The 21,183-nt window shown below is 39.4% G+C and overlaps 4 protein-coding genes and 1 non-coding gene across 5 annotated transcripts; 3 read left to right on the forward strand and 2 right to left on the reverse strand.

The window, feature by feature from the left end:
- Positions 1-308: 308 nt before the first annotated feature.
- Positions 309-2,409, reverse strand: LOC112199813 (endoglucanase 13). The gene is made up of 6 exons (XM_024340775.2): positions 2,185-2,409; positions 1,635-2,048; positions 1,433-1,519; positions 1,109-1,261; positions 705-986; positions 309-629 (listed from the first exon to the last, which is right to left on the reverse strand). The coding sequence occupies exons 1-6, from the start codon at positions 2,407-2,409 to the stop codon at positions 309-311; spliced, it is 1,482 nt and encodes a 493-aa protein (XP_024196543.2).
- A 512-nt stretch (positions 2,410-2,921) lies between these two features.
- TRNAA-AGC lies at positions 2,922-2,994 on the reverse strand. The gene has a single exon. It is a non-coding gene; the product is annotated as a tRNA-Ala (tRNA).
- Positions 2,995-3,109: 115 nt separating this feature from the next.
- On the forward strand, positions 3,110-7,057 carry LOC112196987 (photosystem II stability/assembly factor HCF136, chloroplastic). The gene is made up of 9 exons (XM_024337503.2): positions 3,110-3,515; positions 3,630-3,865; positions 3,982-4,112; positions 4,245-4,377; positions 4,950-5,072; positions 5,648-5,722; positions 6,062-6,177; positions 6,483-6,563; positions 6,809-7,057. Exons 1-8 carry the CDS (start codon positions 3,185-3,187, stop codon positions 6,547-6,549), a joined length of 1,212 nt encoding a protein of 403 aa, XP_024193271.1. The 5' UTR covers positions 3,110-3,184; the 3' UTR covers positions 6,550-6,563; positions 6,809-7,057.
- Positions 7,058-7,397: 340 nt separating this feature from the next.
- LOC112196989 (ATP-dependent Clp protease proteolytic subunit 2, mitochondrial) lies at positions 7,398-9,915 on the forward strand. The gene is made up of 2 exons (XM_024337505.2): positions 7,398-7,858; positions 9,279-9,915. The coding sequence occupies exons 1-2, from the start codon at positions 7,534-7,536 to the stop codon at positions 9,701-9,703; spliced, it is 750 nt and encodes a 249-aa protein (XP_024193273.1). The 5' UTR covers positions 7,398-7,533; the 3' UTR covers positions 9,704-9,915.
- A 199-nt stretch (positions 9,916-10,114) lies between these two features.
- LOC112196986 (ENHANCER OF AG-4 protein 2) lies at positions 10,115-18,449 on the forward strand. The gene is given in 13 exon segments (XM_040518002.1): positions 10,115-10,566; positions 11,077-11,177; positions 12,150-14,132; positions 14,218-14,737; positions 14,970-15,078; positions 15,220-15,332; positions 15,407-15,594; positions 16,172-16,599; positions 16,602-16,828; positions 16,906-17,374; positions 17,653-17,751; positions 17,847-17,945; positions 18,137-18,449. Coding segments are annotated over 12 exon segments (4,419 nt in total). The 5' UTR covers positions 10,115-10,455; the 3' UTR covers positions 17,918-17,945; positions 18,137-18,449.
- Positions 18,450-21,183: the final 2,734 nt, after the last annotated feature.

A 21,183-nucleotide genomic window follows, 5' to 3' on the forward strand; every position in this document is an offset into this window, starting at 1 on the left:
AAACGTACTTAGTTGGCTTAGGTTTTCAGCATTATCAATTCTCTGATTATCGATGCCACCTATCTGAGACCTTCCACTGAAAAACTGCTGGCCTCTGAACTATCCTCTGATCAGTTCATGTGGATAATTAGCCCTTGAACTTGTAGGACGGAGTTCATTGATGAACGTCTCGAATACCAGATGGGCCAAGTTGCAACAAAAAAGAACGAAAGGGAGAGAAGGTAAAGAAAGCTCAAACGGTCACTGTTCATTGATGTGAATGGTATTGGTTGTTCATAGACATAACAGGATACAAACTCATTAGTTAATCATAGGAGTTGAGCAAGGTGAGCTAAGACACCAACTAGTGGAGCATTAGTAACGGTCGTTGGTTCAGCTAACTGAAAGTTGTTCCTGTCGTCCGCAAAACCATCATTTTCATCTGGGGTCACAATTGCTCCCTCCAGCACGTTCGGGTTGGGCTCGGGTCTGTGAAACCAGTCAAACCCACCTTGGCATGTTACAGGAGCTGGATCCTTCTTGATTGAGACGATTGATGCTCCTCTGTGATGAATTTGCTTCGGATAATTCGATCCATATCCAACCATATAGCTCATGTTTTTCGGGTTTGAGCCCAAGATGTAATCAACCTTGTGTAGAAATGAATTAGATCTGTTCTCACTAGTCGATCGATCGGGTTAACTTTCATGTATCAAATAAAATACCTGTGACTTGGCAGATGCAATGAGATCAGAGGGGTGAGCAGCGCCACCAGGACAGTTGATGGAGGCCTTTTTTGCGTCCAAATAAACGGAATAAACAGTGGTGACAAATGTAGCAGTGGCAACGTATTGATTGTTATTCCATGGCAGAAACCAAAGCAAGCCTCCGGGTGTCTTCTTCACGTTGTTGTTTCCTTTCTGAACGCATGAACATATGAATTCCTCTGCATGGCGCTTATACTCCCCCCATTTTCCTGAAGAATCAACCTTTCCCTTCATTACAAGCTGCAATGTACACTCAATATTGGTTTCTTTTCATTAATTTAAAGCAACGAATGTGAGACAAATTTTCAATCCGGTAATAATGTTCTGGACACTGAAGATGGATTTGAAGAATATAGGCGTACCAGTGCTGCCAAAACCTGTGCGCCGACGAATTTGTCATCCCATGAGAATGTTGTTCTTGTTCCACCTATATCTCCCGCTTCGCTTAGGAAGTTGAGGTACTTCTGTTCATTAGTAGCACGATGGAGCCATGCCGCTGCCCACAGCATCTCGTCCTGCACCCAAAAATCAAAATACACATTGATCACGTACATAACTAATTAATCAAGTGTTAAGAGGGCTTCGAATCGTTAACCACAAGTGAGTTGTAGAGAATCAATTGTCCTTTTCAGACTAGGAATAACACATGTTTGATATTTGCATGATGGTTAAACAGAAATCAATACCTGATACCCACTACTGGCGTAGACTTTTCCTGCCTCAGGGATGCTGTTTTGATACTTACCAGGATGATTGCGTGCAAAATCAAATAGCTGAATTCAATTCACATAGAACAAGATCGAGCTAATCAAATTCCAAGATCACTTTGTAAATATTGCGTTACTAATTAGAAGGCTAGCTAGTAATGAATGATGAAGTAGTATATACCTGCTTTGCATGAATTACGAGTTGGTATGAGTAACTTCTATCAAAACGTTCAAAAGCAATTGAGGCAGCAGCCAAAGCAGCAGCAGTTTCAGCGGCGAGATCAGATCCCGGGTGTTGGTCATCAATCATGAACACGGTCCTCGGGGTGGTCATGTCCTCTGGTCTCTGCCAACATTGATGGTCTGAATCAACACCCCCAATATGCCCATAAAGCACTTCGGGCTGTGGATGTGCTTTTATCAAGTAATCTGTTCCCCACTTGATAGCCCGAAGAGCATTAGCGATCTCATATTTGGCCTTGAGCTTGCTTTGGAATTCGATCGTGCTCCATGACAGCATTGTTACTGAGAAGGCCATTGGAAATCCCAACTTGAGATTGTCTCCGGCATCGTAGTAGCCTCCCACCAAATCAATCTGCATGCATGTGCACACAACATATATATATGATTATATTACATGCACAAGGACGTACATTCATAACAGTGGTATATATCAATACATTAATTATGCTATAGGTTGACTAGCATGCATGGTACGTAAACGATCTTACTCCAGCATCACTGCCGTCTTCTAGTCCGGAATCTCCTCGCCACGCCACTCTCTGGAGTTTGCCAATAGGGGGCAACTTCCCTGAGCGTTGACCCTCATAATACAACAATGACTTGGCAAGTGCTTGAGTATAGTCTGCTTCACAAGCAATTCCTTGGAACAATAAAAGCATCGATAATGATCCAATAACCAAACCAAAGACCCGTCTACTGCTCTGCACAGACATCATCATCGTCGTCGTCGATCACCAATAATTTTCAATTAATGTTGAGATGTTAATTAGTAAAACCATATTACTTCCTTTCAAAAAAAAAAAGAAAAAAAAAGTGATTTATTGAGATTTATACCATTTATCAATTCTGATCGAAATATTAATTTGATCACCATTTTTTTTTAACAGACTTTGATCAACATTTAATCTTAAATCAAATCAGAATCCAACACCCATTACCTATGTATGAAGTCATGGGTTCGAGTCACCATTAGGGTAGGAGTGAAATCATTTGATCCTCTTTTAAATAAAAAAAAAATCAGAATCTAGTACTTCTTAAACAAGGAAAAGAAAGAGGATCGCTATTTATGAATAACTAGTTAAATATACTACATTTGAAAATCATAATCGTACATGGATCACAAATTTATGAATATTTAATTAAAACACACTGCATTTGACAATCAAAATCCTAAATTCCTAATTACAAAAAAAAGAAAGGAAAAAAAAAAGGTGAAAGTTGAAAATGGAGATGCGGGGTATCGATCCCCGTACCTCTCGCATGCTAAGCGAGCGCTCTACCATCTGAGCTACATCCCCCAAGTGCTGATTCTACTCTTCCATTTCGACTTTGACGTATTAACTGTAATAATAATAATAAAAAGCCTGTCTACGTGGACTGACATGGAAGCTCAAAATCACCCTCCGCGCGCGAAGCCGTTGATCATTGTCTGTTTTGGATAAGAGAGATAAGAGAGAAGGAGAGAGTGAGTCGAACTGTCGAAGGAAGATGGCGACTCTGCAACTCCTCACTACAGATTTCTCCAAACCAATGATTCTCCTCAAACCCTCTCTCTTCGTCTCCACTCCTCCACGTCATTGCCCCACCTCTCTCCCTCGCTTCATTCCCAGAGCCTCTTCTTCTTCTCCGCTCAGTCGCCGCCACTTCGTCTCCGAGACGGCGGCGCTGTCTCTCGCCCTAACCGTGCCGTTGCTGGGTTCCCCTCAACTGGCCAAGTCCGAAGAGCCCGCCCTCTCCGAGTGGGAGAAAGTCTCCCTCCCTATCGACCCCGGCGTCGTCCTTCTCGACATCGCTTTCGTCCCCGACGACCCTAAACACGGTAACTCTACTTCACCGTCGATCTCTTCTTTTGTTGGTCATGTGATTTTCGTGAACTAAACTATTTGCATTGTGGATTAATTGATCTGAGGGTTTGCATGTTGGCGTACGTTAGGATTTCTGTTGGGAACAAGGCAGACACTTTTGGAGACCAAGGACGGTGGACAAAGCTGGGCGCCGCGGTCAATTCCGTCTGCTGAAGATGAAGATTTTAACTACAGGTTCAATGCCATAAGCTTCAAAGGGAAGGAGGGCTGGATTGTCGGAAAGCCTGCAATTCTGTTGCACACTTCTGATGCTGGCGACAGCTGGGAACGGATACCGCTAAGCTCTCAGCTTCCGGGAGATATGGTAATTAACCATAATGTCCATGTCCATCGATTTTAGATACCACACCATTGCCATTGTTATTGTTATTGTTTTAGGAAATGGAAATAGTAAATTAATTTTAGTAATAATGTGTGCAGGTATATATAAAGGCAACTGGTGAGAAGAGCGCAGAGATGGTGACTGACGAAGGTGCGATTTATGTGACCTCCAATAGGGGATACAATTGGAGGGCTGCTGTTCAGGAGACTGTTTCTGCTACTCTTAATAGGTATATTGCCTCTAACAAATATCAAGCAATCCAAGGTTTCTTAGTGATGAGAAGTTTCTGCTGATATTATATCCATCGGGTTTGTTACTGTAATTATAAAGCAAGATTCATGTATCTTCATTGCTTTTGCAGAACAGTCTCTAGTGGCATTAGCGGTGCAAGTTACTACACAGGAACTTTTAATGCCGTCAATCGCTCGCCAAATGGAAGCTATGTTGCTGTCTCAAGTCGTGGTAACTTCTTCCTTACTTGGGAGCCTGGTCAGGTCAGTTTTCACCTCTCGGAAGCTATATGGCTCTTGTTCTGTTTACTTACTTTTTTCTTTTTTGGGTCTTTTACCCTTGGAATATATACAGAGAACCATAATGGGAGGTTCTCTTTTTATCTTTATTAATGGAATTAGTGAACCCTGGAAAATATCATCAAGAGTGTAGTGATGGCATTTTCTGCTACAACTACACCAATCTGAATTTCTTGAAGGAGTGAATCAGGTTAGAGGAGACCAAAAACATGAGATAGGTTGCTTGTTTAAGTATAGAGGAGGAGCATGATAGTTAAAGATTTGATGCAGAAGATGACCTTACATAGGGCTAACTAGTTGCCAATTAGTTGAGACTTGAGATAAACACTTAGTTGAGTTTTAGCCCCACATGTTTTACCTGAAGAGCATGAGGGCTCATTTGTAGCGTTATCACTGTTCATCTTTTCCTTGTGCAACTGATAGTTATTGATTTATTATGATGTGCTGGCTTCTCCATGTTCTCATTTTAATTTTGAGTTTCTTGTGGGACATATAGTCATCTTAACTGTGTTCCGTTGCCTTCTCTACGTTTTCAGCCATACTGGCAGCCACATAACAGATCAGTTGCAAGAAGAATCCAAAACATGGGTTGGAGAGCTGATGGTGGTCTTTGGCTTCTTGTTCGTGGAGGGGGACTTTTTCTGAGCAAAGGTACAGGGGTAAGTGACAACTGAAACTGATGAATGAATTTTAATATACCTTTTTTTTTTTTTTTTTGGAGTTTTCACATGTTTCAAGCAGTCAAGTCCTTATATGGATGACGATCGAGTCCTTATATGAATACTGATGAGGGTTCATATTTCACTTTACAGCCCAATATAAAGATAAGAGATGAATAATGAGAAAATTTTACATCTTAAACAAAAAGAGGTTCTTAAGTAGAAAGAACAGATATTTTGATAATAAAGTTGTCAAAATGCTGGATTTGGATAATACATGCCAGAAGTATCCACTAGCTCAAGAAAAGAGTTTTCTATGTAGCATTCTTTTTCTTCTTTCTTCCCCTATTTTTCTTCTGTTTCTCCCCTCTGAGGTTGTCATTAGTTTCTGTAACTTTAGGGGAGAATGCCTTACCCAGCATTCTAAGTGATGATTCAGGGACTTCACTTTTAAGTTTTGCTACCCATATGTGTCATCACTCAACACTTCACCAATTAATCTTGTTTTTTTTTATTTTTATTTTTATAAAATTATTGTTGAAGGCTTGAAGCTAAGTTATTGTTTACCATATCAGATAACAGAGGAGTTTGAAGAAGTTCCAGTCCAAAGCCGGGGTTTTGGCATTCTTGATGTTGGGTACCGATCAAAGGTATAGTTTAGACTAATGTCCTCACTGGCTCTATAAGGCCAACAATTTCTTCCTCCCCCATCCCCAAGGACTTATATGCTGTATTGTATGATTTCATTGAATAGCATAATGAAGGCTTTAGTGCACTTGGCATTCTTGCTAATACGTAGAAAACGGTAGAAAAGAGTGGAAGCTTCAACATGTTTCAAAGTTGGTTTTTAAGAAAGAGTGGTAGCCATCTGGTTTGACTTTGCAGATTTTGTTTCTGTTAAGCTTGTCCCTTTCTAGTTTCTAAGGAACACATCCTGTCTAAATTTCTCAGTTAGTTTTACATGTGTAGTGACTGTTTGTATTATGCAGGATGAGGCTTGGGCAGCAGGTGGAAGTGGGATTTTATTGCGAACTACCAATGGTGGCAAGACATGGGTCCGTGACAAAGCAGCCGACAATATTGCTGCAAATCTATACTCTGTAAAGTAAGTCTTCCCTTCCAAAAGTTTATTTATGTACTTGATAATTTGTAATTCATCAAATGGACATTTCTAATTGGAAGTCACACACTTATCTCCACATCTGTTTCTAGATCCTCAGCGTCTTTTACCACTTCAATAGTAGAAATATCCCACGTATAAGTTGTAACACACCAAAACTTGAAAGGATAGCAATTCCTCTTTTGTTTCTTTAAGTTCATATTCATAAGGAATTAAAACTAAGCAAGAGTTTGAAGGTTTTGTATGAGCTCCACCCATTACGAGCTCCTGAAACTCCTCCGTCACTGCAGGTTTATCGATGACAATCAAGGATTTGTGCTGGGGAACGATGGGGTATTGCTTCGGTATCTTGGATGAAGTATTTACACTTGGTAATATATTCGTCTCCCCTTGGGTATCAAATCTCATTTTAGAAACTTTCAAATATCTTATCTCTGCATAACATGTGACAAGCACTCAACCCTTTAGTTCACATTCCATTTTAGCTGGGCAAAATAATGACACATGGAACCTAAACAAAATAAAAGCAGAGTATTGAAACTGTGTTTAAGTTGGTTTTGGATATCTATCTTACTGATAATTAATGAAAAAATCGTTGGCATCTGAATTTATGCAGGTTTATCAATAGTGCTTGCAAATTTTGTACTGCTGATACCAAATGTGATCTGGTATCAAAAGCTGCGAAGAGGGGTCTGAATGTCATTCATTTGATAATATTGTAATTTTGCTGTAATTATTACATATGAAAATTACCACTTATCAACAAATTTGGTGTCCTGAAAAGTAAAAGATCTGTAGCAAGTATTTGCTGATTTGTTATACATACTAATGAGGTAATTCTGAATTTTTGGTATATTTGAATGCACCGTAGATGATTCAGCTAGCAGAGAAATTGATAATCCTAGGCTATATATGGTTAAACAAAACATCTTCATTCCTCTTGAAAGACAAAAGAAACTTTCAGCTGATAATTGATTTGAATCTAGGAACAAACTTCCTATAAATATAAATGCATGCAACTTGAGATTCTTCGGACTCTTAACAGTTATAGTGCTTGGGAGGAATTTCAGCTAATTTCTATTTGAGATTTTGATTTGGGTTATTGGAAACTGAACCATAGATTATTTTTGAAGGCCCAAATGTTTTAATCTTTGTTTTGGGCTTTTGTGCAAACCCAAAGTAAATGACCCACATAGGTACCCGACCCGCCAATCTAGATCCCAGAATTCTCCATCATCAAAATCAAAGCTCTGGCGTCGCGTTAATGTGAAGTTGAACACTGGAGTCTGAATTCTAAGTTAAACCCTATCTATCCCCATCTGGAAATCGCTGTTTCTCTCTATGATGAGGAGCCTAATCTCAGGCGCCAAGCTCGTCGCGACCAGCAGAAGAGCACGAGTTTCGAGTCCATGGGGAACGAGCACGACGACGACGTCTTCTCGGTGCTACAGTCTGATCCCAATGGTGATAGAGCACTCGTCTCGAGGTGAGCGAGCGTACGACATCTTCTCTCGCCTTCTCAAGGAGCGCATAGTCTGCATCAACGGTCCCATCAACGACGACACCGCCCATGTCGTCGTCGCCCAGCTTCTCTTTCTCGAGTCTGAGAACCCATCCAAGCCCATCAATATGTACCTCAATTCTCCTGGTGGCCATGTCACTGCAGGTCCCTTTCTCATTCTTTAATTTTCTCATTTCTTTCATTTTTTTTTTGTGATGGATTTGCCCTTTAGTAGTCTGACTTCACTAGGATACATTTCTCCTTTTACTTTAGAACGTTTGTTTGTTTGTTTGTTTATTGTTGTATAAATTAACAAGTTGGAATGAATTTTTCCTTTTGGTCACCGTTTTCTTTATAATGAATTATTAACACAGTATCTGATGCTTGTAAGGGTGATCGTATGTTTTCTAGCTGCTGTAAGAAACTATCTGAATCGGTAGTAATAATAGGCTTGGGACTTCAGGACTTTATTTGAATTCTCGCGGACATTGTTTGGTCTAATAACTAGTAGTTGAGGAACTAAGTAGATGACTTTCTATTTGTCGTGAGCTGTGATGATGACAAGATATGCAGTCTGTATAATTCTAGGGTATATGACCTGTACCGGTTCTCCTGATTGGAGCTTATCATTATGTATTTTTAGAGTCGAGCTCTGGTGTGCATTTTAAGTGGAATTTGATCTTAAGATGTCAAACAATGGAACTGTTTTGTAAATTCATGATAATGGTAGTGCTGGTAGATAATGGTTTCCATCCCAGTAAACCAGGCCATTAAGTGTCTGTCTACCTTATGGTGAAGTGCATCATAGAAGATTAGGTGTGGTTATTTGATAACTAATGGTATATGTCACCAATGTCTAGAGTTTACATAAAAGTGAAATGCTATTTGTAAATTAGAATTTTATCAATTTCAAGTATCAGTTTGAGCAATTTGAGACTGCTGCCGACAATACACCGAGGGATTTGAATATGAAAATTTGTGGTCTGAGGATATAGGAGTAGAGGGTGATTAGGCTTTACAGGCAAGTTCCCCAGTTGTGGGTTTAAGGGATTAGAAAGTATTTGGCATTCAATGAAAATGGTGTATGAGTTTCGGCAGAAGCTACCTTGTAAGGTAAAGGTAGCTGTGGGGTTATCTTCTTATGGAATTAGATGTGGTAAGAAACTAAACAAACTTGGTGCTGACTGGCAGAAAGAAACTAAAAATGATGGTGGTGATCTTTAGCCAAAATGTCGATATCAATTTAGTCCATCTAAGAGTAACTTGTCAACACTTTTGAGCGTAGTGGGTACTTTGTTTCTTAGCTTTTTCAATCTGGTTCTGAGTCTAATATCTTCCACCATACTTCCCACAAATGACAGCCCTATAACACAAAAACTTTCTAGATTGTTTAGGAGTTTCTTTGTGTTAGATTGATTAGGATTAGAGTTGGAACTACCTGTAACCTATACATATCAATGTAGTTCTTTTCTCTCTTCTTTTCAAATCTATTCAAAGATACCTTTGAGCAAAGTGAAGCATTGCATGAATGCATGACACAACCCTATTCATGGTTGTGATGCCTAGTTTCTTTTGGTGCACACAGGTCTTGCAATTTATGATACCATGCAGTACATTCGGTCACCGATCAATACAATTTGTTTGGGTCAAGCTGCATCAATGGCTTCACTTCTCTTAGCTGCGGGTGCCAAGGGTGAGAGGCGGTCACTTCCCAATGCCACAATTATGATTCATCAGCCTTCAGGTGGGTACAGCGGACAAGCAAAAGATATGACAATTCACACAAAGCAGATTGTCCGTGTGTGGGATTCACTCAATGCGTTGTATTCAAAGCATACAGGGCAGTCAAAAGAGATGATCGAGAAGAATATGGATAGGGATCACTTCATGACCGCAGTAGAGGCAAAGGAGTTTGGAATAATTGATGAAGTCATTGATGAAAGACCAATGGCTCTGGTCACTGATGCTGTTGGCAAAGAAGGCAAAGAACAGGACAAGAGTTCAAACTAGCTTCAGAGATTTAGGTCTCAGTGAGGAACATAGCTCTTTTAAAGTTTGGTCTTTTAATTTTGTCCTAATTTATATCCTTGAATTTAACATGATTTCTTTCAACTTAGCCTTCATTTCGGAATTACAGTATTTCCTGCTCTTTTGTGAGGCCAATTCTGCCAATTTTTAGTTTGCATGCTCCGTATAAAATAAAGAACTGCTGTCTCTCCCTATTTCGCCTTTTTGGTCTTTTGTGTTTTGGTTACAGTTCTATCAGCGAATGCGAGTTTTCATAAGATAAAAAGAACAATCTTGAGGGAATTATGTACGATGTCGCGTTTGGTACACACGTACGCCGACACATAAGGAAAATAAATAAAAAAGAAAAAATATCCCTTAATAGGGAGAGAGAAGGCCGAAAATTACCGATATGTCCCAGGCGTATTCCCATTGGTGCCCAACTGCAGCCCCAAAGCCCAAGCCCTCCTTTTTTGTTTTCACAAAATCTACAATCTCTCTCGCTCTTCTTCGACCGCCTCAATCTCTCTGTCACACACTCCTCTCTCTCTCTCTCTCTACGATTGTGAATGCAGTCCTCTCTCCTCCGATAACCTAGTAGCTCCGGCGCCGGAACTTCCGTCGGCCGTCAGCCGCCGCCTGAGATTCCAATTCCGCGCCTCCATAGGGTTTCCCGTACGTGCTTCTGCGATTCGATTTGCCACGATTCAATTAGGGTTTTTCGTCTTGCTTTCTAAGATTGCGGCGTCCACGCCATGGCTCCGTCGCGTAGACGCGGAGCGAGCAAGGCTAAGAGCAAGGCGCAGTTGAGTCTCGGCGATCTTGTCCTCGCCAAGGTCAAGGGTCACCCCTTTTGGCCCGCCAAGGTACCCTTTATGATCCCACTTTTGCTTTGTTTCTTATACCGATTCCGCTTCTTCGTTTTGTACAGTTTCTGCTTTGCTTTGGTTTCCTTTTAGCTGCTTGTTGATGTGTGTTTATACTTTGACAAGTAAGAACGTCATGATTAGCCAATTGTCGTAGCTCTTTCGGACTGGCATTAGTTTACTGAACATAGTGAGGCTTTTCTTTTCAGTCATTTCGGATATCTTGTACTAAAATCATTGAATGGGATTCCCGTACTGTTCCAGGCAATTCTATAGGTTGGTTGTGTTTGTTTCCTTTTAATAAACTACTTGGTTATTTTTTGTATTAAAGTAATGTCTAGTTTAAAGTATATTACGGTGAAGATGTGCATGCTAGTGATTTGGGGTATCTGGAGCATGAACTTTTAGTAGTTTGACATGTTTTGGAGTGTTGGTTTAATGTATTTGCTTATGATTATAACTCAATTGAATTTTAAGTTTGTGCCAGAATGTGATTGGTCTTTGAAGTAGATCTTCTGGGTTTTGAATTTTCAGATCAGCAAGCCTGAAGATTGGGAGAAAGTCCCTGATCCTAAGAAGTATTTTGTCCAATTTTTTGGAACAGAAGAGATGTAAGTATATCTCCTTTGATCATTTTAATGCTTATGAAGTGCAGTCTGTTAGTCATATTTGTTACATTCACTTTGAACTGCCTGTTATACATATTTGAAAACCTAGGGCAGATATCACAGAACTTTGCATGGTGACGCTTTACCAATAAATTTATGTAAGATATTATCTTGGAATGTAAGGTTTATTTGAGACAGTGTTAAGAGGACCTGCTTGTTTTGAATATGGTATTCGGAGGCTAGTTTTGCAATATGAACTGAACATAAATTTTCAAAAAATGACTAGAATACAAAAGCTTAAACTATTCAGAATTATATGGGAAATGAGGAATTATTTGGGTAGTAGCTTTTTGTTCATTGTGCTTCTCTAATGGGTACTGTTTCTTATTTGGAAATAAATTTGTATAAGATGTATATTCAGTTGACATTGCGTTTAGGCTGGGGAGATGTTTCTTTGCTTTTCTGTTTTTGTTGTTTTTATATTGGGCTTGGCGGTTTTTACCCTGTGTTTTTCTGAAGAATGATGTCACAAAGTTGAAATTGGGGTATTGACTGTTCAAATTAATTTTAGTGCCTCTATTTGCCTGTGCGATTGCTGATCAGCTAGAGTGGTATTACTTGGGTAGGGGCTACCAAAGGCCTTTAATTTGTTTGGTCTCTATGTATAATGTTGTGGTTTATGGCTATAATCTGTCCTCTTCAGAAAAAGTTTGTTTCTGATACAAGTATTCAGCAACATTGATTGTTTATAGCATAATTACTACTGAATTGTTTGAGCTTGCATTAGCATATTTTTGCATGTATGTTTTGTTTAATGGCTTAGAAGCTGTTGTGTGTAATTCTTGGTTCTGTGTTTTTTTGTTTTTCCTATACTTTTTTTTTTGTTCTCTTTTATTCAAAATCCGTTTTGTATTTGTCCGCTGGTTAGATTGACTGCTACTGATTCTCTGTTTGCTCTTTTTACCAACTCCACAGAGCTTTTGTTGCACCTGTAGATATTCAGGCATTCACTAGTGAGGCAAAAAGTAAAATATCAGCTCGCTGTCAAGGCAAAACAAAGTATTTTTCCCAAGCTGTTAAGGAAATATGTGAAGCATTTGATGAGTTACAGAAAAAGAAATCAAATGATGTGAGGGTTGATACTGATAGATCAGATCTTGGATGTGATGCTCCATCTGTTGACGGGGTAGAGGATGATGTGGTTAATGTCGAGATAAAAGATGATAAGGGTGCAGTCGGTTCTGATGGAGATACAGTTAAGGAAGAAGGCACAGATGATTTTGGCTCTAAGTTGGAGCGTTGTTCACAGATACGAGGTGAAAATGATACTGAAGATGTAGACCCATCTACCTCTTGTGGAGCAAAGGAGAGTTCATCTCCCGTCTTTTCTTCTGAGGAAAATAAGAAAATGTCCTCAGTTGTTCACCCTAAGGTACCAAAGACATCCAATTCTTCTCATTTGAAGAAAGAAGTTTCTGATTATAAGTATGAAGATGATGATATTCGCACCAAGAAACATGGTGAGGGACAGAGGTCATTAGTAAATGGTCACAAGATGACAAAGATGGGTAGTGGATCAAAGAGGAGAAGTGATGGCATGGTTGAAGTACACAAGGGCAGCTCTTTAACGTCATTGAAGGAAGATGGCTCTGTTGGTTGTGTTGATCGCCCACAATCTGGTGATCAATTGAGAGATGGAACAACAGGCAAAACTATCTCTGGTGGCAATAAAAGGAAACTATCCCCAGATTCGCTTAAACCTGAAACTGGAATCAGGGATGGGAAAAGGACGAAAGACCTGCTTAAAGCCAAAAAGCATGTCAAAGTCCTAGATGAGGCAAAGGACTCTGTGGATGATCTTGAAGCCCAGGCCAGAGATAGACTCTCTGGAAGAACAAAGAATGCTCAAGTTGGGCGTGGAAAGCCTGATTTGGGAGCAAATGATATTTCACATCTGTCCAAAAAGTCAAAGCATGTTGATGCAGGGGAAAATACCCGGCGGGGTTCATTCTCAAAAAGTCCTCCGAGTTCTGATGTTGCTGATCGGAAGACGGTAAAAAAATTAGATTCAAAAATGTCTACTTCACGTGTTAAACCAGAGAACATTCTCGTATCCAAATCCCAAAATGTCAACGCTTCTGGTGATGAAGCTGTTCTACCCCTAGCAAAGCGTCGTCGTCGAGCGATGGAGGCTATGTCTGATTCTGACACTTTGGTTTCTGATGAGAAAATGGAAAAGGCTCCTGTTCAGAAGAATAATATAGCACGGTCTAGTGATGTCAAAGTTTCAGCACCTCAGACACAGAGAAAACGTAGGGCTGTATGCCTTTATGACGATGAGGAGGAGGAAGAAAAACCCAAAACACCCGTTCATGGAGGCTCTTCCCGAAATGTTAAAGCACCTTCAAATTCAGATGCTATAAAGAGCACTGGTGAAAATATTGAGAGTTCTGATACTGCTCTACACAGTGCAAAACATGCTACTGAAGTTCATGGCAGCCATACAAAGGAATCATCTTCCCAGCTGAAGAATGGGTCTCTGTCACCTAGCAAACCTGCAGTAGATGAGAAGAGGTCTCAAAAGCAAACTCAAACTGATGAAAAGAGGCTTGAAAAGGCAGTGCACATCTACCGGAGTCCAGCAAAATTAGAACCTGACCAGCAGGTGTCCAAAGAGTCAAAACCAACCTTGACTTCTCCTAAGAAGTCTCCTATGTTGGCTACAGCTACTAAACCTGCAGTTGAACAACAAAAAGCCACAAAAGCTCCAGTTAAAGGCTCTAATACTGCAACTCAGAAAAAGGGTCAGGCTGCATCTGGCAACAGTTCTAGAACAGTTTCTAATAGTGTGGTTTCTTCTCAAAAACCTAAACCTACTGCAAGACCAATATCCCGGATCAATGACTCCGCTATTTTACAGGAAAATACCATAGAGGACAATTTGTTACCCGCGGAAAGGTATGCATGCATTTGATTTTCTGTTGTGTATCATAAATTGTTTTCTTCTCTCATTTTCAATTTTTGGGTTGTTTCCTCATGACAGAATGGAAGTTGGAAAAGAAGATAAAAGTGCCTTATTGGTCGATTCTAAGACTCTGGAATCTTCTTCGTCTATGAAGCATCTAATTGCAGTTGCACAAGCAAAAAGGAAACAAACGCAGTCGCACAACTACTTCTTTGAAATTTCCAGTTCTGCTTTTTTATCTAGCACAGATGGGACGTGCCCCAGTCCTTTGGCAGTTCAGGGTCTTTATCCCATTAGCAACAGTGCATTGCAGGCAGATATTCCAGGACCTATTCAACCCACCACAAACATAGCTTCTCCATCTACTCATAGTCGCCCTTCTGCATTACAAAATCAACTAGACATCGAGGACATTTCAGAAAGAAGAGTTAGTTCTGGGCATCAGACAGCTGGAGGATCACTAAGTGGTGGTACCGAGGCAGCTGTTGCTCGTGATGCTTTTGAAGGAATGATAGAAACTTTGTCAAGGACCAAGGAAAGTATTAGTCGGGCAACTCGCTGTGCCCTTGATTGTGCCAAGTATGGTATAGCTAACGAGGTAGGTTCTCCATTGTTTAACTCTAATTCTCATTTTGTTCTGTAATTATTTTTAAGTGAGAGAAGAAATCTTTAAACTGCATTTAGCATGTTATGTTATGTATTCCCCAATTAGACCTTTGGTTATTTGTGTGTTCAGGTTTGCACTTCAATTCTCTTTTTGGCCTTTGGCATTTCACTTACCAAGTTGCATCTGAAGTTGTGTGATTAGTTAATACTACCCATTTGTGCAGGTTGTGGAACTGCTTATCCGAAAGCTGGAGAGTGAGCCTAGTTTTCATCGTAAGGTCGACCTGTTCTTTCTTGTGGACTCCATCACACAAATCTCACATACTCAAAAAGGTATATGCACTTGCGGAAACTCCTTTCAATCTTAATATTTCACACCTAGCTGTCTCTCTTTTTCTCTTGGTTGTGAGTACAGAATATGCTATTCCTGTATGAGATATTTAATATCGGCAGTTATTCTTTATTTGTATTCAGGTATTGCTGGAGCTTCATATGTTCCAACTGTTCAAGCAGCATTGCCACGGCTTCTAGGTGCTGCTGCTCCACCTGGTTCTGGTGCTCGTGAGAATCGTCGTCAGTGTCATAAGGTAATTTAATTTTATTCATCTAATTCCATGAGAGCAGTTTTATCTACAAGATAACAAAAATTCCTTCTATCCAGGTTTTACGGCTCTGGCTTGAGAGGAAAATTTTTCCACAAGCAGTTCTTCGTCGGTACATGGATGACATTGGAGTTTCAAATGATGATACAACTGCTGGTTTCTCTCTTAGACGTCCATCTCGATCAGAGCGTGCTATTGATGATCCAATCAGGGAAATGGAAGGAATGTTTGTGGATGAGTATGGCAGGTATTTGATATTTAGCTTTTTATTTCCTTTGACTGACTACAATTATGCTTGATTTTATCTTCAATAGGGTCTACTGGCCTTGAAACCAAGTGGCACAGCTGTGGTTATGGATTATAGGTCTAATCTTATTGACATATTTAGGTTAATACATGCTAGGGACGTGAAAATTATTAGATAGATGTTGAACAGTATGGGGAATAAATCAACTATTTTTTGTAATCCTAGAAATTCAAGATTTTCCTAACATCAATTTATTTGAATTTTTTCTTGTTTGGGTATTGTAGTACATGTATTTGCATTCCAAATCATTGTTGCTCTAAAATCAAGATTGTACAATGAAATGTTAGAGAAGAGAAATGAAGTTATAAATATACTCAACACTCTGGACTAACGCAGTGAAAGTTCAGTACTTGAACAAATTACTAGTTGCAATAATTCTTCTCAATTACTGGGCCCACTTATATATAAATGTAGTTAAAAAATTAATCAGGAAGCATGGTTCTGTTGCTACTTTTATGTGTCACATCTGTTTTTTTGTGTTCTTTCTGATACATATTTTTGTTTTGGCTTGTTTCAGCAATGCTACATTTCAGTTGCCCGGATTTCTATCTTCTCATGCATTTGAAGATGATGATGATGATGATGAAGAAGAAGTTCCAAGCTGTTCATACAAGGAGGCTAGTCATCCATCACCGGTAGAAACTACCCATGCCTCTGGGGAGTCAGAAACCTATGCTGTTACTCCAAATGATAGGCGGCATTGCATCTTAGAGGATGTGGACGGTGAGCTTGAAATGGAAGACGTTTCTGGACACCCGAAGGATGAAAGACCGTCATCTGTTAATGGTTCTTTTGAAATAGATCCACCACAGCAAGGGCCACATAGGGTCATGGAACCAGTTTTAAATGCTTGCACTGACTTGCCCCCACTTCCAGAGGGTTCCCCACCTTTGCCTCTTGATTCTCCTCCTCCACCCCCTCCTTTGCCTCCCTCACCACCACCACCACCTCCCCACTGTCTCCATCACCGCCACCACCACCTCCGCCTCCCCCCTCACAGCCTCCTCCTCCTCTACCACTATCAGGTCCTCCACATTTATTGATTCCTCAGTCATCTAGACCAACCCAGCCTTCATTAGTAGCCCAACAGATGCTGCCACCTCAATCATCAATCCATTCTTCACCACAGTTGGCATATCAACCTTCTGTACCTCATGAATACTGCAGCACTAGTGTAAGACTTCTGGCTATTTTCTCCTTTTTATCGTTGTTATAATGCTTATTTTCCTAACATATCTATCCTCCATACAGGGCAACCAACTAGTCCAAATGACTGGAAATGCTCCTCATGGGGGTGCTATTGATTCTGCTGTGAAAACCGAAATGTTTCCGCAGCAGCAAGCTTGCTTTGTCCCAGCAGGAGTATGTGGCCCTCGAGAACCTTCTGGATTTAATTCTACGAGGCAAGTAGAGCATGGACACAGTGACATTTTCATAAACACACAAGTCTCTCAACCAAACCAACAGGTCCAACAATTTCAACAAGGTAATGCACCTTTTGCTCCTAGACCTTTACCTCCAGCCCCGCCACAAAATCCATCCAGTCACTTCTCCTATGCAAAGCCCCCAGTTCAACAACATCCCCAGCATCCGTACCGCCCCCCATACCCTTTGCCACCCGTTCCTGATAATCAGAGACGATTTGTTACCGATGAACAACGGGGTGTCTGGATAAATGGAGGGAGGCCTCCTCACCCAGGGCCACCATTTGGCCATGAAGGTATGCAGATCTGATCCTGGTGACTAAGCTATTCATCAAGTAGTGTCCTGCATAGTTTGGTGTAAAAAAAAATAAAATAAATAAATAAATAAAAACTCAATTTCCACCGGTATTCTTATTAGAAAAATTTTGGTTTCTTACGTCTGAATATATCAGCAAGTTCATATTAAGTCTATGCATCTCATAAGGATGCTTTCATTAATTTCTTAGTGCTTCTGGCAATGCTCTGTTCTAATTTGATGCATAACCTAAGCGTCTCTTCTGATATGCTGCTGTAGCAGGTTTTTTTCGGCCACCAGTTGAGAGGCCACCAGCAAATAATATGAATTTTCAACGTCCTGCTCCTAATAATGTACCCTCTGGAGCTCCAATATCAGGTGATTTGACATATTCTACTTGGAAAGTTTATTTGTTTGTTTGGAAGTGTCCTTCCATTCAGTCATAAATAACTTCCTAGCTGTATTTTATCCAGGTCATAGTGCTGCTCAGATCTTGCCGTGTAGGCCTGATATTTCTGCTGTTAATTGTTGGAGACCAGCTTAATGTTCACTTGCCCTGATTAAATATTCTTGTAAGTTTTCGCATATATGATTTGTGGCTCATGTCCTTGTGCTACTTCTTTGTTGAGTTCTGAAAGTTTCTTTTTGTGAGGAATTGTTGTTATGTTTAAATGCATACTGCGTCAAGGCTGATTAATAGGAACCTAAATCAATAGTTTGTCTGGATAATAAATATTTTTTGTTGTTTGGAAATTGTATTCAGCTCTGAGGTTGGTGAATCAACGAGTGACATCGCATTATGCTACGCTTCTAAGTTGGAGTGATCTGGTGTACAGAACCTCAAGTACTTGAAGGCAGTGTTGAGAACTTGTGGAGGCTCTTGACAGGACTGTGTATATTGTAATTTTTCCTGACAAATGTATCCCGAGAACATTTGCTTCCAAGTGTATGCCCATGTTTCTTTCTTGGTTAGTACACTTGTGTCTTAACTGATGTAATTACACCCAATATCAAATAGATAGAAATTAATTTATGCAATAATTTTTTTAAATACATAAGAGGAATAGTTTATGCAATCATGAATTTGATTTGCTATTCATAGTTCAGTACTTTCACCCTGCCTGTCTGTTGCATTATATGTTCTCCAGTAATTTGTCTAGTTCCAGGTGTCTTCCATTCCCCATTTTTGATTTGTTCTGATTTGTGCATGCTTCTAGTAAACATACAACTATATGACACTACAAAACAGAGCCTCCCCCAACCCAAACCTTCCCTATGGAGTTTGTGGTTTTCATTTATTCTTTGACAAAATTGTTTAGTTATCCATAGGATCCTTTTTTACTAAAAAATTATGGTGAGCGCATTATCGTGTTCCAGACAAAAGAGACTCTATCTTGTTAAGATCATGCATCACAAATAACTCTTAGTAGCCCTTAATCTAATTACCTTAGAATTGCCACCTCTATGTTTTTGTTGTATTATCTTTAGCATTTCATCAAGGTGACTGATTATAAAAGACTTGTGAGGTCTTTTGGTCACATGAAGCTGGTGTTCTATACTTCTATCTGCCTTGTTCCTAAGGTAGTACCAGCATATTTTGTGGTTCTGCTAAATTACATTTGCATCCCCTCTGGATGTATAAATGCTACACTTCCTTTGCTTTACGGTTAGAAAAATTAATAACTTGTTAGACAAGTGGGAGGGAAGGAGGGGTGAATCCTCGAAGTGTTGTGGTGAACTAAAGTACTTTTTTCTGCTTTTCTATGGTAATTTTGATGTTATTTTGAGTAATTTTTTAAATTTTTTTAAGAATTGATGCTAGTTTGTATTACTATTGAAGGTTTACATTGAGGTTATTACTATAAATGGGATTAAACCGTATATTACCTATGCTTCATGTACTTTTTTGCTTGTAGTCTACTTGCTGCTGCATATGTCAAGACGATTGTTACATAAATCTATTACTGTTATGCTAGGTCTTGACTTTTCAGTACTCAAGATCTATTGGCTAGGACTTTGGAAACATAGAAGAGGATCTGATTGTATACATTCATTTTGGCTGTCAGTTCTTATTTTGTTTTGCTTCTTTGACCAATTTATTAGTTGGTTAAATTTTGTCAAAATGGGTGAAAAGATTTGGAGATTTGCTTCAAATACCCATTCAATATCAAGTAGGTGGGGCTATAAAGTTTGAGGTACAATAGCCTGTTGAAGTTTGAATTTCTAATGTTTAGGAAGTTTTAGATGAGTGTAGACTCCAGTGATGAATAGAGCGACTCTAATTGTACTTGGTGTCATTTCAATATTCATGATTGTTGACATAGCCAGCTTTGTTTGTCACCAACTACTTTTGATTTAAACCGACATTCTATGATGTTTCTAGATTATGGGATAGCCTTATTTCTCAATGTATATCTATTTAGTAAACATGTTGTGAACGCATAAGAGTTGCAATGAATGATGGGTTTAGAAGAAATGAGTGTTATAGCGTACAGTAACTTCTGGTGAAATGATACTAATTTGGACTTGAACATGTTCGTGTGAGTAGTAGTTCATGAACTTTTTTAATGAAGAGGTAAATTTTTAACTCGAAAAAATTGTTTGCTGTTTACTCTGAACTATAATTGAAATGTGATACAAGATGCTTTTCTGGGATTACATCAATTGGTAAGTTTCTGTGACCTTTGATTGGGATAATTTTGTAGTTTTGGTATGGAGTGGAAAAGTCAGCCTGAGGTTCAGTGACTTTACTAGGACTCATTGTTTCAGTGGATATCTCCGTTTCATGCCTATACTTTCTAATTGTTCAGTCCCATTGTTTAATTTTTTTTGGGTGTTGTGTGTGTGTCTACAGGTTCTACAAATTAATTTAAATTTACAAATTTCTGCCTCTTTATAATGTTGAAGTCTGATGTGGTGTAAGGTCTTATGCTATGCATATTTTAATGCATGATGGCCTTCTGGCAGCGTACAGAGTGAGGTCTTATTGATATGCATGTTCTGCCCAGTCAGTAGCCCTGATTATGTATAATATGCAAGGCTCCTAGAGCACTTTGTGCATTGCAAACTCTGTGCTACCCTACTAGTGCAGTCTCTGCATTTTGTAGTGACTGTTGAACTCATTTGTTGTGTACATTGTGTGCCATGTGTTGTGGTCTTGTATTATGATCTGTTCTATTTAGATTTCCTGGTTCCTTTCATGTTTTTTTTTTTCTTTTGGCTTAATAAAGGTTGAGGATGATGAGACCATTTTGTTGAAAACATTTCTTTGAGAATTTTGTCGCTTCTAAGAATGTGTTGTTATTAGCATTTCTGCTCGGTTTTCTTTGTTCAACTTCAAAGCTCTGTCATGTATATGTTGATCCTGAAAAATATCTATCAGCAATACTGAAAGCTATATTAATTGAGTTTTGATCTGTCGTGTTCTTTACCGGTATTGCTAATGGGGTATTTAGTTTGTAATAACATCATGGCTACATACTGTCACAGGTTGCGGAAAAAAGATTAAAGACATATAGCAGCCACTTTCTTGGGGTCACAAAGAAAAATATTCTAACTTCATGGCAGATACACTGCTGTAAAACGTTCAGGTAAATATACGTTTTGGATCATGTTAAGTAATTTGAGAGTACGGTTTAGATGCAACAGTTTCCGTTCCAATGTAAATTCTTCGAGATGCTTCATGACTGTGATATCTCATTCGGAAACAATGTTTCCTTTAGTGTAGACATCTTAGCATTTTTGTTAATCTGGACAGTTTTGAGTTTATTTTTCTGTTGGCTTGCTGTATTACAATATACAGAGAACCAC

This window comes from Rosa chinensis, chromosome 4 (assembly GCF_002994745.2).
Source record: "Rosa chinensis cultivar Old Blush chromosome 4, RchiOBHm-V2, whole genome shotgun sequence".
NCBI classification, from domain to species: Eukaryota; Viridiplantae; Streptophyta; class Magnoliopsida; order Rosales; family Rosaceae; genus Rosa; species Rosa chinensis.

What these genes read in the sequence shown, in the direction of transcription:
- LOC112199813 (XM_024340775.2), bottom strand. Translation starts at nt 2,409, where the DNA reads ATGTCTGTGCAGAGCAGTAGACGGGTCTTTGGTTTGGTTATTGGATCA. An exon ending in ACGCCAGTAGTGGGTATCAG is followed by an intron (nt 1,262 to 1,432) that starts GTATTGATTTCT and finishes TTTTGGGTGCAG; the next exon opens with GACGAGATGCTGTGGGCAGC. An exon ending in CACAGGTTTTGGCAGCACTG is followed by an intron (nt 987 to 1,108) that starts GTACGCCTATAT and finishes TGTACATTGCAG; the next exon opens with CTTGTAATGAAGGGAAAGGT.
- LOC112196987 (XM_024337503.2), top strand. Translation starts at nt 3,185, where the DNA reads ATGGCGACTCTGCAACTCCTCACTACAGATTTCTCCAAACCAATGATT. An exon ending in ATGTTGGGTACCGATCAAAG is followed by an intron (nt 5,723 to 6,061) that starts GTATAGTTTAGA and finishes TGTATTATGCAG; the next exon opens with GATGAGGCTTGGGCAGCAGG. An exon ending in GCAAATCTATACTCTGTAAA is followed by an intron (nt 6,178 to 6,482) that starts GTAAGTCTTCCC and finishes CCGTCACTGCAG; the next exon opens with GTTTATCGATGACAATCAAG.
- LOC112196989 (XM_024337505.2), top strand. Translation starts at nt 7,534, where the DNA reads ATGATGAGGAGCCTAATCTCAGGCGCCAAGCTCGTCGCGACCAGCAGA. An exon ending in TGGTGGCCATGTCACTGCAG is followed by an intron (nt 7,859 to 9,278) that starts GTCCCTTTCTCA and finishes TGGTGCACACAG; the next exon opens with GTCTTGCAATTTATGATACC.